General features: G+C 32.1%; 1 protein-coding gene across 3 annotated transcripts in view; it reads left to right on the top strand.

Annotated features, from left to right (window-relative positions):
• Ncam2 (neural cell adhesion molecule 2) overlaps window positions 1-17993 on the top strand; it is a 484565-nt gene that overhangs the window by 363632 nt on the left and 102940 nt on the right. For all 3 annotated transcript variants that reach the window (XM_058574574.1, XM_058574576.1, XM_058574575.1), the window contains one exon: window positions 17727-17914. In XM_058574574.1, the coding sequence (XP_058430557.1) occupies window positions 17727-17914 (188 nt within the window). The remainder of the gene's footprint in view (window positions 1-17726; window positions 17915-17993) is intronic.

Here is a 17993-nt window from a genome sequence, read left to right as displayed (position 1 = left end):
TCTTTTTCTAGAGCTTTGATATGTAGTCTTAAGTCATTTATTGTGTTGACTTTTTCTTCTTTTAAGGAATGAATTCCATGCAATGAACTGCTTTCATAGTGTCCCAGAGATTTCAATATGTTGTATCTGTTTTCTCATTCACCTCTAAAAACTTTTTAGTCTCCTCCTTGATGTCTTCTGTAGCCCATTGTTTATTCAGTAGCATATTATTTAGTCTTCAGGTATTGGAGTGGATTTTATTTCTTATTTTATCATTGATTTCTAATTTCATTCCATTATGATCTGACAGAATGCAGGGTAGTATCCCTACATTTTTATATTTGCTAAGAGTTGCTTTGTGGAATAGTGTATGGTCTATTTTACAGAAGGATCCATGTGCTGCTGAGAAAAAAGTATATTCTCTCATTGAAGGTTGGAATATTCTATATATGTCAGTTAAGTCTAAGTTGTTGATTGTATTATTGAGTTCTATAGTTTCTTTGTTCAGCTTTTATTGGAAGATCTATCTAGTGATGAAAGAGGTTTGTTAAAGTCACCCAAAATTATTGTGTTCTGGTCTATTTGACTCTTGGAACTTGAGAAGAATTTGTATGATAAACATAACTGCTCCATTGTTTGGGACATATATATTTATAATTATTAAATCTTGTTGGTGTATGGTTCCCTTGATCAGTATGTAGTGTCCTTTTTTATCCTTTTTGATTAATTTTAGTTTGAAGTATACTTTATTTGATATGAGGATGGAAACCCCTGCTTGCTTCCACAGTCTATGTGAGTGGTATGATTTTCCCAAACCCTTACCTTCAGTCTGAGAATGTCTTTTTCTATGAGAGGTGTCTCTTGGAGACAACATATTTCTGGGTCTATCTCTTTTTTTAATCCAATCTGCTAGTCTATGTCTTTTGATTGGTGAATTTAGGCCATTAACATTCAGGGTTATTATTGAGACATGATTTGTATCCCCAGCCATTTTTGTTTATTTTTGGTATTTAATGTGACTTGGTTTCTCCTCTGATTAGATTTTCCTTTAGTGTAATCCCTCCCTCTGCTGATTTTTATCATTGTTTTTCATTTTCTCTTTTTGGAATATTTTGCTGAGGATGTTCTATCGTGCAGGCTTTTTCATTGTAAATTCTTTTAACTTTTGTTTATCATGGAAGGTTTTTATTTCATCATCAAATCTAAAGCTTAGTTTTGCTGGGTATAAGATACTTGGTTGACATCCATTTTCTTTCAGAGCTTGGTATATGTTGTTTCACAATCTCCTGACTTTGAGGGTCTGGTTTGAAATATCTGCTGAGATACAAATTGGTCTCCCCAAATATGTGTGATCTGATTTCTCTCTCTTGGGCTTTTAAGATTCTATCCTTATTCTGTATGCTAGGCATTTTCATTATAATGTGCATTGGTATAGTTCTGTTGTAATTTTGTACATGTGATATCCTGTAAACCTCTTATCTTTGGTTTTCCAATTCATTCTTCATGCTCGGGAAATTTTCTGATATTATCTCATTGAAGAGACTGTGCCTTCCTTTGGTTTGAAACTCTGTGCTTCCTCTATCCCAATAACTTTTAGATTTGGTCTTTTGATGCTGTCCCACAATTCTTGGGTGTTCTATTCATGATTTCTAACATTCTTCACTGTGTGATCAACTTTATTTTCCAGCTTGTATACTTTGTCTGCATTATCTGATGTTTTTCTTCCAAGTGATCTATTCTTTTGGTTATGCTTTCTATTGAGTTTTTTATTTGATATATTGTATCTTTCATTACAAGGATTTCTGACTGGCTTTTTTTCTTTCAGGGTCTCTATCTCATTTGAAGTAATCTTTTGCTACCTGTATTTGCTCTCTTATCTCATTGTTGGAGTGATCAATTTTTGCTTGTATTTACTCATTTAGGTCATTCTTTAATTCACAGATCATTTTAATTATTAACCATCTGAACTCCTTCTCTGACATTTCATCAACTTCGCTGTCCTTAGGTTTTGTTATTATAGTGCCCTGGTTTGTTTGAGGCACCTCCTCTCTTGTTTTTTTATGTTGTCTATGTGTCTTCCTTTCTTGCAGTGTGGATCTGAAATATTACTGTTTCTTCCCTATAGTCTTGTAGTACCTGTGCAGATTGTCTGTAACTCACCTTGCTGTTGGGCTTCCAGACCCTGTTAGTGTCCCTCAATGGATGCTACTGCATCCTGTATGGGACCTGAGTAAGTTGGAGTGGTTGGGTCTGGACCACTGGGCTTGACCTCCCACAGTAGTTTGCTGGTAGGAAGGGGTGGTCCTGCACCAAAGCCTTAGCTCTGGCAGTGTCTGCCCCACCAGGGGGAGGGGTGAACTGGGCCTAATGAAATCCTGCATCCTGCGAGGGCTGTTGTGAGCCATCTGGGGTGGATCTCGGTAGTAGTGCACTGATCAGAAGTGCACTGGTCAGAAGGGGTGGTCCTGCACAAGAGAGTAGGCTTTGGCAAGTGTATGCCCTACTGGGATAGGGGTTGACCTGGCCTGCTGTGCACTTGGGCCCTGCAGAGACCCCTGTGGCTGGATCTGGGCTGCTGGGCTTGACCTCCCACAGTAGTCTGCTGGTAGGAAGGGGCGGTCTTGTGCCAAAGGCTAGGCTAGGCTCTGCAGTGTCTGCCCTGAAGTGGGAGGGATGAACCCAGCCTACTGAAATCCTGGATCTGGGTGTGGGCTATTGTGAGCTCTCTGACACGATATGATCTTTTGCTATATGGAATAGAGTGTGAGATGATTTAATCAAACCAATTAACATATATGTGATATCATGTACTTATCAGCTTTTTGGTGAGAACATTTGAAATTAGCTTTTATAGCAATTAAGATATACATATGATACATGATTATTAACTATAGTCGCCATAGTGTGTCATAGACACTTTTAGTTAGCTTTTTCACTCCTGTGACTGAAAGATCTGACCAGAACAACTAATAAAGAAAGAAAACTTTTTGGGGAGGACTCTTGGGGCTCAAGGTGAGGCAGTACATCCTGGTGGAAGCGTGTGGCAGAGGGAAGCAGCTCACAGGAAGATCAGAGGAACTCCACTCTGCAGATACAAATATATACCCCACAGCCACACCTAATTCCCATGTCCTGCAGCCACACCCTACAACTTCAGTTACCACTCAGTTAATCCCTATCAAGGGATTAATTTACTGATTGGGTTAAGACTCTTACAACCCCATCATTTCTACTCCAAATGTTCTTGCATTGTCTCACATGTGAGCTTTCAGGGGACACAACATCTAAATCATAACAAATACCAAAAATTTATTATGTTGTCTAAGTGAATCTTTGAACCCATTTGCCTTTGAACTCCATTAGATCTTGTTCCCCTTACTCCCACTACAGCCTTGGGTAACTAACATCCTATTGCTCTTTTCCTTCAGTTTCACAATTCTAGATTCTGTGTATGAGTGAGATAATATACTGTCTCTCCATGCTTTGTATATTTCACTTATCATAATGCATTCCATTTTCATCACAGATGACAGAATTTTCTTTTTAATGGCTAAATAATATGCCGCATTGTTTTAAATATTTATTTTTAAGTTGTAGTCGGACATAACACCTTTATTTTATTTATTTATTTACTTTTATGTGGTGCTGAGGATTGAACCCAGGGCCCCACGAGTGCTCTACCGCTGAGCCACAACTCCGGCCCTGCCACATTTTTATTTTTATTTTTATTCACCTCCCTAAGGATATTTAGGTTGATTCCATATCTTGGCTTGTGAATAATGCTGAAATAAACATGGAAATGCCAATAAATTTTATCATATTAATTTCAGTTTCTTTGGATAGATGTCTAAGAATAGGATTGTAAGATTGTACATTATTTAACTTTTAATTTTCTGGGAGACCCTCCATAAAGTTCCGAATGAACACTGTACTTATATTCTCACCAACAGTATATAAGGATTCACATTTTTCCATAACCTCACCATCACTTACCTTGTTTCTTTTGATAATAGCCATTCTAACAGGTTTGAGGTGATATATCATTGTGGAATTAATTTGCATTATTTCAATAATATGGGATATTGAGAATTTTTAAATTTATCTATTGAAAGTTTGTCTGCTTTTGAGATATATCTATTTTGATATTTTGTCCATTTTTTAAATCAGGCTATTCATTTTCTTGATCTTGAAATGCCACAAGATTCTTATCATAAAGACTTACTATAATGACAATCCATGGGAAGCACTTACATTGTGTGACACATTTTAAGTCATGAAAATATGCGAGAAATTGACTTACATGCTCTTGTAGGATACTTTTTATTCAGTTAGTTATGTAATAATAAACTTATTCTGTTAGAAACTTATTCTTATAGATGAATATGCATCCCTCATATTAAAACAGTGATAAGCATGAAATAGATGATTATTGACAATTTTGGACAATGAATTGGGAGTGACTGCCTTCCCCAGAGTTTCAAAATCAGAATAAGAATTTGGCTTAAACATTTTTTTTTTTTTTTTTTTTTTTTTTTTTTTTGCTGCAAGCATATTGTCACCTCTTTTAATCTTCATACTAAGATAACAATTTAATTTCTTCATAAATGTCCTAACTGGTGAATTCCTTATGTATGTTCACATAAGTAAATTTAAAAATTGTTTATAATTAGTTATTGTATTTTAAAACATTAGTGTATGTTCCATAAATATCAAATGGTATCTTACAGTGTTTTAGGCAATTTTATTTAATGCAGAAATTACTTTTCATGGTCAAGATCAAAATTTCAGAGTTAGGTTATTCAAAATTAATCACAAGAGGACTAGAAAATACATTTTTGAAATTACCTTAGAAATCTAAATTTTTTACATAAGTAATAATGAAAAACTTTTCTACACTGGCCTAACATTTTCTGTTAATTCAAAATGGAGGGTATTTTATAGTCTTATACTGAACCTAGAGAATTGCCTTTGATTTTCTTAAAATAACAAAATGAATGCACTGATTTGATCACATTCTTAAATAGTCTTTTAGGGTTCTATTTTAATTCTTACATTTCAAATTTATAAAATTTATAGAAAATGATCCATCATTTCTTATCATTGCCATATTTGGCTCAGGTCTATTTCTGTCATTGCCTATGAAAGTGAGAAAAAGGTTTTTACTTAATGCCTTTTCTTGGGGAAATCATCTGTTACAAAATAGAAATTATTCTGACACATTAAAATTTTAAGGAAGACATTACTTAAAACTGCAGCAAATAGTGCTCAGAACTTTCACAATAGGGGAAAGGGTGAGCTCAACTCCAAAAAGAAGGGGAAAATGGGAATTTATAGTCAATTAGCAGTGTGTGAATTTGAGGGATTGGGTCAGGAGATGGAAAATACTTAGAAATTAAACTTCAAGGGTGCCTGCATTCTTGCTAAACTATCCTAACAGGATTCTTCTGACAAAGTAGGACCACAAACTTCAACCCTGGAAGTAGTGGATGATGAATTTGGTAAAACATCAAGGGTGAGAGTAATCAAGAACACTATTGGCATGTATGTATGAAATAAATAAAAAATAAAATAAAAATAAAAATTTTTAAAAAAGAAAGGAAAAAAAACAGAATGAGGGAGTTCCGTCTGCTTGAATTTAGCAGGATGCTTTGCTAAGGCAAGACAGAGAAAGGCCAAAGAGAAGGCATAATGGAGAAATGGGTTTTGAAGAGCCTCACTAAAGTTTGTAGAGGATGTTTTGTGGCTGGGCCTTGTGGCACACACCTCTAATCCCAGAGGTTTTGGAGGCTGAGGCAGAAGGATCAAAAGTTCAAAGCCAGCCTCAGCAATTTAGCAAGGACCTAAGCAATTTAGTGAGACCCTGTCTCAAGATAAAAAATAAAATAGGTCTTCAGGGCAATAGCTGGGTCATAGCAGCACAATTCACAATTGCTAGACTGTGGAACCAACCCAGATGCCCTTCAATAGATGAATGGATAAAAAAAATGTGGCATTTATACACCATGGAGTATTACGCAGCACTAAAAAATGACAAAATCATAGAATTTGCAGGGAAATGGATGGCACTAGAGCAGATTATGCTTAGTGAAGCTAGCCAATCCCTAAAAAACAAATACCAAATGTCTTCTTTGATATAATGAGAGCAACTAAGAACAGAGCAGGGAGGAAGAGCATGAGGAAAAGATTAACATTAAACAGATACATGAGGTGGGATGGAAAGGGAGAGAAAAGGGAAATTGCATGGTAATGGAGGGAGACCCTCATTGTCATACAAAATTACATATAAGAGGTTGTGAGGGGAATGGGAAAATAAACAAGGAGAGATATGAATTACAGTGGATGGGGTAGAGAGAGAAGATGGGAGGGGAGGGAGGGGGGATGGTAGAGGATAGGAAAGGTAGCAGAATACAACAGTTACTAATAGGGCATTATGTAAAAATGTGGATGTGTAACCGATGTGATTCTGCAATCTGTATTTGGGGTAAAATTGGGAGTTCATAACCAACTTGAATCTAATGTATGAAATATGATATGTCAAGAGCTTTATAATGTTTTGAACAACCAATAAAAAAAATTAAAAAAAAAATAAAATAAAATAGGGCTGGGAATGTGGGTCAGTGATTAAGTGCCCCTGAATTCCATGCCCAGTATCAAAAATAAAAAAGGGAATCTTTGATACTTTTCAAAAGTTTCTCTTGGACAGCAGAGGTTTTCTGAAATACAAATTTTCCCTCCTCATCCAATTAATGAAATATTGGCATCTTTTCAATATTCAGATTTTTCTGATTTTTCTTCACTGCACAGCCCAAATTTTAAAAAAAAATTGTTCTTCCAATAATGTTATTTCTATATGTTGTAGTTTTTAGAATGATATTTTAATATGAACTTTCATAGGATTTGAAGAATACTTAATCCCTTAAGAGATGTTAACATAAATTTATATTCCCTATAGTTAGGGGATAACTTTTTTATGTACAAAATATGGGACAAAAGAATTAGGCAGAAAATATAACTTCAATGGTAAATTTTTTCCTTTCCATCTTGGCTTCTGCCTATTTTTGTCTTTTTGCCTTCCTTCTGATTATTTAAAATCATCAATGTTTATTTCTTCTCATAATATTTGAAGCCTTTCATGATATAAAGATAATTACAATTCCTCTTTTATCTCTATAAATTATAAAACACTTTTTAGCCACCTCACATGTTGCTCTGCCAGAGTCATGGCCTTCTTTACATCATGGCTCAAACCCAATTCTTCAATTTCATTAGCATGCTAACATTGTGTCAGTGAAAATTCCTGCCTTGCTACTATTTTGATGTTTTAAAAATATTCTATTTTATTGAGTTCAGGGGTTTTAAATGCCTTCTTGCCTCACACCATAAATACATTTTCAGTGTGGCTTTCAGTAGAGCATGTATTGCCTATGGCACATAGTGCATACATAATTCAGCACCATTGGTTTTGAATTCAGTTCCCACTGAGACCATCAGGCAAGCAGTTAGTGGCAATTGCTCTACTTCATACAAAAAAACAAATTTACCACTAGATTATAGTTAAATTATAATAATACAATATTCATATAGATAACCATATCAGAGAATATGACTATGACAGCTTTCAGTAGTTTCATTAGCATGTGTAACTTTTTTCTAGATATATTTATATGTAAATTATATGTATTTTTTCCTAAAATAATATAATGCTAAACAAAATAGTATATATATATATATATATATATATATATATATATATACACACACACACACATACATACACACATATATATATAGTATATAAGTATATGAATAGTATATATATATATATATATATATATATATATATATATATATATATAAAGAAGTAATAAAACATTTTCAGTTATAGACAGACACTTCACTTTTGACTTCTAATGTCAAAAATCATAGCTTTTATAGTTGCTTTTTTATTAGTTATATATTAGATTCTTTACCTCTGGCCCTTGAAAGAGATTTTGACTTCTTTTTACTTTTAGAAATAACTTGCTTTCAATTTAACTGAAAAGCTGGATTGAAATATATAATTGACTTTAATTTCCAGTTAGTTCAATGTATAGTTTTGACTTTTAAAAATGCAATGCAATCCATTATATAAATGTTTCACTGAGTCACATAGTAATCTGCAAAGGCAGATCGTTTGCTGAAGAAACAATCTAAGAGATCCTTCCAATATGTTATGACCACAATTGGGGAGAATAAACAATGCTATGAAAATACAAAACAGAGAACCTCACTGAAAAGCCAAGTTTGTGGAAAGACTTTGATCAGAATGTGTAGAGACTAGTATTAAAGGCAGTTATACAAAGGGAAGGACAAAACTTGCCATGCTTATGGAAAACCATAGACAAATATGGGTGTATGATATTTAGCATACATAATTAAAGAGACATACCATTAAGTTTTCACCTGTGGAATATTAAGTTGCTTTGAGTTTTATTATTTAAATAAAATTAATAAGTGTTCTTTATGTGAAAATTGGATAATATTTTTTTATTATTTCCACTGGATAAGGAAGACATGATTACAGAATCAAGATTATTAAGCTTTTTAAGATTCTTTATCTTCCTGAAGTATTATCCCAATTATATTTCCCTCACTGTTGTATGATAGTGTCCCCATCACCAAATGTTCCTACTCTTTAATATTAAATTTTTATTTTGGGTTTAAATTGGGAATTTGTGGATGTTGGTTAAAATAGTCCTAAATTATTATCCATCCCTACAACATAGTAATAGAATGAACTAGACCTCTCTTAAACATAATCCCTTATTTATCAAGCAAAGATTACCTGTTCAAAAGATTATCAAAATAAATATTCAATATAATAAAATATATAAACTTGCTGTCATATAGAAACCATTTAATAAGTATTTTATACCTGCATGTAAGTTTGGCATTAAAATTAGATAATAGTTTTGTTACACATTATTGGTCAGTTCAAGATTTATATTTCCTCAAAATTCCATCTTGGTAGGTTGTATGATCCAGGAAATTGTCAATTTCTTCTAGGTCATCAAATTTGTTGTTGCATAGTGGTTCCCAGTAATCTCTAATGATCCTTTGTATTTCTGTAGTGTCCATTGTAATATCTCCCTTTTTATTTCTAATTATATTTACTTTAATCTTCTTTCATTGTCTTGGTTAAACTATCAAAGGTTTGAATTTCTTTTCTCCTACTAATTTTTGTTTTCTTGTTTCTCTAGTTTCTTGAGGTATAGTTATAGGTAGTGTGAGATCTCTCCATTTTTTTTGATATAGACATTGAATGCCATAAACATTTTTCTTAAAACTGTTTTTGCTTCATTCTATAGGGTTTGGAATGTTCTGTTTCCATTTTCATTTATTTCAAGAAATTTCAGAAAAAATACTCAAAATATTTTTTTATTATTTTTAATGCACACTTTTTTGGAGACAGAGTATTGGGGAATGAACTCAGAGGTGCTTTACCACTGAGCTATATCTTTAGTACTTCTTAAATTTTATTTAGAAACAGGGTCTCACTAAATTGCTTAGAGCCCTGCTAAGTTGCTGAGACTGGCCTTGAACTTGTGATCTTCTTGCCTCAGCTTTCAAAGTTGCAGAGATTACAGGTGTGTGCCTTATACCTGGCTGACACTAGTTTTGAGACATTTTTATAGTGTATCCCAGAGAATATTCATGTGTGTTTGGCAGGAATGTGTGACTCTGAAATTGTTGCAGAGAAGGATCTATAGATGTAATGTTAGATCCATTTTGTCTAGGATAAAATTTAAATCTTCTGGATTTTTAATGCTCACATTTGAGCATTATAATTATACATAATATGAGAATCATTTTTACATAATCATACATGCATGGGATATAATTTGCTTCATTTCATTTCCAAGTACTTCCTCTTTCCCTTCACTCCTTTCTGTCCATACTCTCTTTCACTTCTCTATTGGTCTTTCTTCTATTTATTGATTGATTTTTTTTAATTGATGCTTTACATGTATGCATAAAGGTGAGATCCACTGGGCTATATTCATATATATGCACAACATAATTTGTTCAATTTCGTTCCACAATTCCTTCCTTCTCCTATCCTCCTTATTCCCCCTCAGTCATCTCCCTTTATTCCATTGCTTTCCCTTTATTTCCATGCTGCCCGCCCTTCCTGGTTTCCTTTATTATCCTCTAATTTCTGCCCATGAGAGAAAATAATGACCTTTTATTTCTGAGCCTGGGTTTTTACACTTAGTATGATCTTCCTCAGTTCCACCCATCAACCAGAAAATGCCGTTATTTCATTATTTTGGGGGGCTGAGTAAAACTCCATTGTGTATCTATGCACATTTCTGAATCCTTTCATCTGTTAAGGGGCACCTTTACTGGTTCCATAACTTGGCCATTGTGAATTACACTGCTATAAACATTTAAGTGGTTGTATCACAATAGTATGCTAATTTTAGGGTTTGTGGGAGATAGATAACAAGGTGTGGGATAACTGGGTCATATGGTGGTTCTATTCCTAGTCTTTGGAGGAATCTTCATACTGCTTTCTGAAATGATTGTTATAATTGTCAGTCCCATCAACAATGGGTGTACCTTTTCCCCACATCCTTGCCAACATTAATATGTGTTCTTGATTGCCATTATGACTGTGATTGACATTCTCAGTGTTAATTTGATTTAAATTTGCCTGATTGCTATGGATGTTGGTCATTTGTCTTTATTATTTTCAAAAAAAAAAAGGTTTATATCTTTTGTCTATTTGATTCTTTATATTGAGTAGGATTTGTTTTATGTACACAGTGCACCAATTTTAGAAACATAAATATTTTTAGTGATTATGTCTTTCTGGGTGATTCCCTTATATTAATAACCAATATTAAATGAACTTCTTTGTCTCTTCAGATTAATTTTGGCTTGAAGTCCATTGTGTCAGATAGAATAGCTACAACTGATTGCTTTTCATCTTCTTTTTCATGGTATATTTTTTTAAACCTTTCACCTTCTGCCTGTTGTCATAGTCTGTAAGGTGAGTCCCTTGTAAGCAACAAATGGTTGGGTGTTTTTGTTTGATCCATTGTGCCAGTCTAAGCATTTTAATTGGCAAGTTTTGACCACTGACATTCAGTGCTATTGTAGAGAGATCATTTTTATCCCTATAGTTTTGGTTTGTTTCTGATGCTTAATTCAGATTTGATTCTCTTTTAATAATTTTACTGGTTATGTTCATCCATGCATTGGTTCTGATATTTATTTTCCATTTATTCTCTGTGAAATATCTCATTAATTATGTTTTTTCATGCTGATTTATCCTAGAAAATTTTAAATTTTATCTCCAATTATGAAGGATAGTCTTTTTGGATATGACAATTTTGGTTGAAACATATTATCTTTCAGGAGCCTGTATATAGTATTTCAACTGATCCAGAATTTGAGGGTATGAAATGAGAAATCAGTAGTAATTTTAATTGACTTACCTCTAAATGTGACCTGTTGATTTTCTCTTACACCTTTTAGAATTATATTCTTGTTCAGTTTATTAGGCATTTTGTCATAATATATCTTGGAGAGTATCATTTTCAACCTTGTTTATTTGGGATTCTAGATGTCTCTTCTATTTGGATTTTCATTTCATCCTTAAGATTTGGTAATTTTTCTGGTATAATTTTATTGAAAAGGATTTCCTTCTTTTAATTTGTATTTCAGTGCTTCCTTCTAAGTCAATAATTCTTATATTTGGTCTCCTAATGTTACCCAGATTGATTAAGTATTCTGGTCATAGTCTCTAAACATGTATTCTTTATTATTGACTCTATTTTCAAGATTAAATACTTTGATTTGATATGTGAAAACCTATCTTCAATGTGGTGTAATCTAACGTTGATGCTATAAACTGATTTTTAAAAATTTATTGAGTTGTTCATTTCCAGAATTTCTGTTTCGTTTTTATAATCTCTATCTTTTTTATTAAAGTGGTTTTTTTCATTTTTCTGTACATTCACTCTCAATTCATTTCTTAGATCTTCTTTTAATTCATTGAACATTTAATTATCCACTTTCTAAATAATTATTCTAACATTTTCTCCACTGTGGTGTATTGGGGTCAGTTGTGTTGTGAGCTATTGGGGTGGCTTATTCCCTTGATTTTTCATATTGTTAGTATTTTAATTTATTTTATTTTATTTTGATAACAGGGATTGAACCCAGAGGTGCTTATGCACTGAGCCACATCCCCAGCCCCTTTTCTTTTATTTATTTATTTGTTTGTTTGTTTGTTTATTTATTTTTGTATTTTATTTAGAAACAGGATCTCAATTAGTTGCTTAGGACCTTGCTAAATTCCTGAGGCTGGCTTTGAACTTGTGATCCTCTTGCCTTAGCCTTTCAAGCTGCTAGGTGTGCACCACCATGCCCAGCTCATACTGTTATAATTTCTAACCTTCTTCTGGAATAATTATTTCTTCTCCTTTTATATTAGGACACTTTATAGTGAGCTGCTTTTTCTTTACTTTGTGTCCTGGGCTGGGAAAATGTCTTGGTGTCAATATTTTCACTCAATTTGAAAAGTTTACCATGTCCAGTATCTAACAACAGGTTGAGAGGTGAAACTAATATTCCAGTAATTACAGCCATTTCATAGCAATGCCTCATACTAATAAATCATTTAAAAATTATTAACAATGATTTTGAGTAGCCTACTAATGTATTTTTCTTGGTCAGGATGTTTTTTGTTTGTTTGTTTGTTTGTTTGTTTATTTTCTGGGGAGAGTTTTCAGTTATTGTGCAGTTCATTTATCCTTAGCTCTAAACCAAAGTGGTCAAACTTTTAGGAAGTCTATAAGCATACTTTCACTGCAGGGTTTCATTCCATTCTTGGTTGGACATCCATGATGCTCTCTCTTTTTCCAGAGTCACAGATCATGTGCCACGGTTTGGAGAGTGGAATGCATTAGCCTATTCTTCTGTCCTTTCTAGGCTTGGAAGAAATGACTAAGGGTACACCAGATTTGATAAAAATTTAACTTGTCTCAGTGTACCACCTCCACAGTGTTAGCCAGCAATTATTCTCAGGACTCAGATCACCTATTTCAAGTGAAAATGTCCTTTGTTCATCTCAGCTTTGTAGACTCAATTTATTAGTATTGAATTTCTATTTTGATTTAATCTTTTGAAGCTGCCTTGATAGTGTGGCTTCCTTTCAACTGCTATATTCCATTCCCCAAAAAAATGGATCCAGAAGTAGATCTGTGGCCAGGCTAAGAAAGAAGTAGCCTAAACAGTTCAGTGCACTCCATCATACCAGTTGATTGATGGAGGAGTCGATATATATCCCTGGAGGTGAGGGCTGAGCTATACTGGGGCCTGTCTGTCCTTTTGCTGCTCTGTGTGCTTGGTGCTTGAGAATTTCTGGGAGTGTGGGAGTCTACTGTTTATGATTTTCTGTTTGGCTGTTCTGTCCATTGCTAAAATTAGATGTTAAATCACCCATTATTATACTAGAGTTTATCTGTCCCATCATGTCTATTACTTGCTGTATAGATTTTGTGTTCTTATATTGGATACATACATATTTAGAATTGTTATCTCTTCTATCTAAGTTGGCCCTTTATCATTATATAATGACCCTCCCTCTCTTTTTTTACTGCTTTTGATTTACAGTCTGTTTTATCAAGGTATAGCTTCTAGTTTTTTTTTTTTTTTTTTTTTTTTTTCATTTTCATTCCATTATCATGGATTACCTTATTCCATCCTTTCATTTTCAGATTCTATCCTTAGAAATGAAATGGGTTTGGGCTGGGGTTGTAGCTCAGTGGTATAGCACTCACCTAGCACGTATGAGGCACTGGGTTCAATCCTCAGCACCACATAAAAATAAATGAATAAAATAAAGATTTAAAAAAAAAGAAATGAAATGGGTTTCTTGTTGACAAGAAACATACAGTTGACACTATTTTTAAAATCAACTTAGTCATTTTAAGTAGATAATTTAACCAATTTATTTTGAATGTAATATATCAATATTTAAGAACTTACTGTAAGCATTTTGAAACCTATTTTATTATTCTATTGTATTCTTTTTCTTTGTCCTTCCTTGGCAATCTTCTTGTGGTTAAGTGATTTATTCTAATAGAGTGTTTTGTTTCCTTGTTCACTATTTTGTTATTTGACTATCACAGATTTTTGCTTCGTGGTTATCATGAATCTTTAAGATGATCTTTTTATTTATGTTTAAATGATAGGAAACACCAGAGACTTTACCAAAAAGCTTATGAATTAATAGATAAATATATAAAAATTTTATAATGCAAATCTGCATACAAAATTCAGTAGTGCTGCTATGTACTAACAATTAATATCTGGTTTTAAATTTGAAAAAGCAGTCTGTTGTGATAGCTATAAAACTACCTAGAAATTAATTTAACTAAAAAGTGAAATATTTACAATGAAGAATTAAACCACAAAAGACATAAATATATGGAAAACATTTCATGATCATGGTTTGAAGAATCAATGGTGTTAAAAACATTTATAGTACCCTAAATTATTTACAGGTTCAGGAAAATACCCATTAAAATAAAAATATCATTATTCACAGAGTTTTTAAAAAAAATTTATAGAAACACACACACACGTTTAAATGTGTGTGTGCGTGTGTGTGAACCAAAACAATTTTAAGAAAAAAGAAGAAAATGACGGACAGTATATTACCTTACTTCAAAGTATATTACATTACTGCAGTAATCAGAACAACATGGCATTGTGTAAAACCAGACATAGATAAATGTCACAGAAAAGGAGCCTAGAAATCCACGCACACATGACAGCCAACTGCTTTCTATAAAGGTACTAAGAATACTCATTAGAGAATACAGTGTTTTGAATTTAGCATATTGGGAAACGTTGATATACGTATGCCAAATAATGAAACTAAATCTCTCTCAATTATTTTTTATAAAAGTCAAATCTAAATTAACAAAAGACCAATATGTAAGATCCAAAACTATGAAATTACTAGAAAAAATATAGAAAAAATGCTTCAGGACATTGAAATGGGAACATTGAGGTTTTTGGTACAAGATTCTAAACCATAGCAAAAGCAGACAAATGGGATTACATCAAACTAAAAAGTTTCTGCACAGCATGGAAAACTTTCTGCCCATCACTAATCATCAGGGAAATTCATATCAAAACCAGACTAAGATATCACCTCATTTCAATAAGAATGGTTGTTTTAAAACTTACAAAAGTGGTATTGAGAATATGGAGAAATAGTAATCTTTACACAAATTTTTGGTGGGAATGTAAATTAGCATATCCATTGTGGAAAATAGTAAGGATAGTCTACAATTTTTTTTTAATAACTACCATATGATCCAGCAGTCCTACTACCTAATGAAAATCAAATCAGTAAATAAACATTTATATTCTCATGTTCATTGTAGCATTATTCACAACAGAGAGGAAATTGGAAAAACCAAGCTGTATATTAACTGATAAGAAGATAAAGATAATATGGTAAATATACACAGTGAATAGTCTTAGGCCTAATTATGGATGAAATCTCATTTTCTAAAACAGGGATAAACTGATGGTCAGTTTGTTAAGTGAAATGGTCTAGGAACAGAAAAGTAAAACATAATATCACTCATATGAGGAATCTGAAACAGTTTCTATCGTGAAAGTTGAGAGTAGAATGGTGGTTACAAGAAATTAGAGAGGGTGGGTAGAGGAAGTAACTTGAAAAGCTTGATCATTTGGTAACTGAGTTACAATTAAGTAGGATTAAGAAATTCCAGTGTGTCATTACACACTAGGATGATTATTGGTAACAATTAAGGTAGTGTATATTTCAGAAAGCTGGAAGAAAAAGTTTGACTGTTCCACCATAAAGGAATAATATATATTATATATATATATATATATATATATATATATATATATATATATATATATATGAATGACATGATTTAAACATCATAGAATATTTACATTTATTAAAGCATCATATAGTACTCATTCATACATGATATTTTATGTTTTTACTCATAAATTTTAATATAAATTAATCTAAATTTTAAAAAGGAATGTGATGGATTCTGAAAGTGGATTTGTACTATAGGTTATAATTCTTATATTACACATCTGAAATATAATAAGCAAATTTAACAAAACAGAATATAGATGGGCAGTAAACAAAATGCTCAAAGTTAGGACAATGAAAATTGATAATTTATGATGGATTGTTAAGTTCTAAGAGTATTGCTAACAGTAATAAGTATTTACATACAATTTAAACTACAATCTAAATTGGAAATATGTTTTTATTTTGAAATAAATAATTATTCCTCTCAGATAACTATACAGTCAGTAAATTAAGAATAAAAGAGGTTACTCTATTTGTGTATCTTCAAAATTAGGATCTTGCAATAAAATGATGTAAAATTATAGTGGAAGAGAGAGAGAGAGAAAGAAAAGAGAGAGAGACCCTCTATCTTTCTTAAATCTTTTGTGGGCTCTTTCATTAATCTAGGAACTCAATTTATAGAATAGCTGATTAACATGATAGAAACATAAAAGTTTTGTTAATTTACATGTACATAGGGTTCTTCATAAAAAAAAAACAAATTTTAAATAATGAAGTTTTAAAGCATGATGTTTTATATATAATAGTCAAAATACAATAAATTTGTGAAGGAATGACAGAATGAATGGCTATCTGATCTAGCCTGGAAAGTTCCAGATTGGAAACTAATAGAATATAGGGTCCTTCACAGTTTTATTATTTAAGTTAATTGCAGCCACAATCACTACACTGTGGTAATTTAGAATATTTTCCAACTTTGGTGTGCAGAGGATATCTCCCCTGAAAAAATCTTGGTGACTTGCTTCTTGTAGAGATAGACAAGTAGGATGATCCTTCCTGCAGTAAGTTCCTCATGTGACGTCAGTATAGCACTTGGGAATATTTTGAGAGCATTTCTAAAATACTCCCATATAGTGTCTGTTTTCCCTTAACTTCTGTCATAGAAAATATGGGAAATTATAGGGACTGGTTAATTTTAATTAATTATAATGAATTTATTTAGAATATTCATTTCAATAAAAATTAAATATATGATACTTTAAAAAAATAATATTTGTTCACTTTTTTTTTTACTTTTTAAATTTATATATAACAGTGGAATGTATTACAATTCTTATTACATATATAGAGCACGATTTTTCATATCTCTGGTTGTATACATAGTATATTCACACCAATTCGTGTCTTCATTCATAAGTTCACTTGTATTGTAGTCAAAGGATTTCATACCTAATTCACAATGTTTTATAAAAAGATTGTTATGAAGAAGATATGATTAAATAATGACTCAGTAACCATTGGTTTTATTAAATTTATCCTAAACTTGCTCTTTATAGTATGCATTGCTCCAGAAACACTTTCTATGTAGGTAGTTATTAATTTCATTAATAAATATTCTTATTAAATTGGTAAGAGGGAATTCAACTCTATTGTTTAATGTTTTAATAATTGGCCAAGATATTGGTCACATTCATAATATGAAAATTGTGTGGTGAAATATTCAAATATTATATGTTTTCATGAGTTCCAATGTCATGTATTGAGTATATAAAATTAGAGTTATGGCTGTTTTGTAATCAAATAAAATTTGCTAATATTTATACTAATTTAGAAATTATCTTAAAGGAAACAAATCTATATATGTTTTATTTTACAGATGCTCCTAAGTTTATATCAAACCAAACAATTTATTACTCTTGGGAAGGAAATCCAATCAATATAAGTTGTGATGTGAACTCAAATCCACCAGCATCAATCCATTGGCGGAAAGAGAAGTTAGTCTTACCAGCTAGAAATACCACTAATTTAAAGACGTATAGTGCAGGAAGAAAGATGATCTTAGAGGTAAGTCTTAATGTGAACATCAGTAACCTATGTTATTTTAGCATGTATCTATTATTTTAAATATATTTACATATATAAT

The sequence above is a fragment of the Marmota monax genome, unplaced genomic scaffold (genome assembly GCF_021218885.2).
Source record: "Marmota monax isolate L192 unplaced genomic scaffold, Marmota_monax_Labrador192_F-V1.1 WCK01_AAM20220418_F8-fsc00016, whole genome shotgun sequence".
NCBI classification, from domain to species: domain Eukaryota; kingdom Metazoa; phylum Chordata; class Mammalia; order Rodentia; family Sciuridae; genus Marmota; species Marmota monax.
This window is presented reverse-complemented; position numbering and strand designations above follow the sequence as displayed.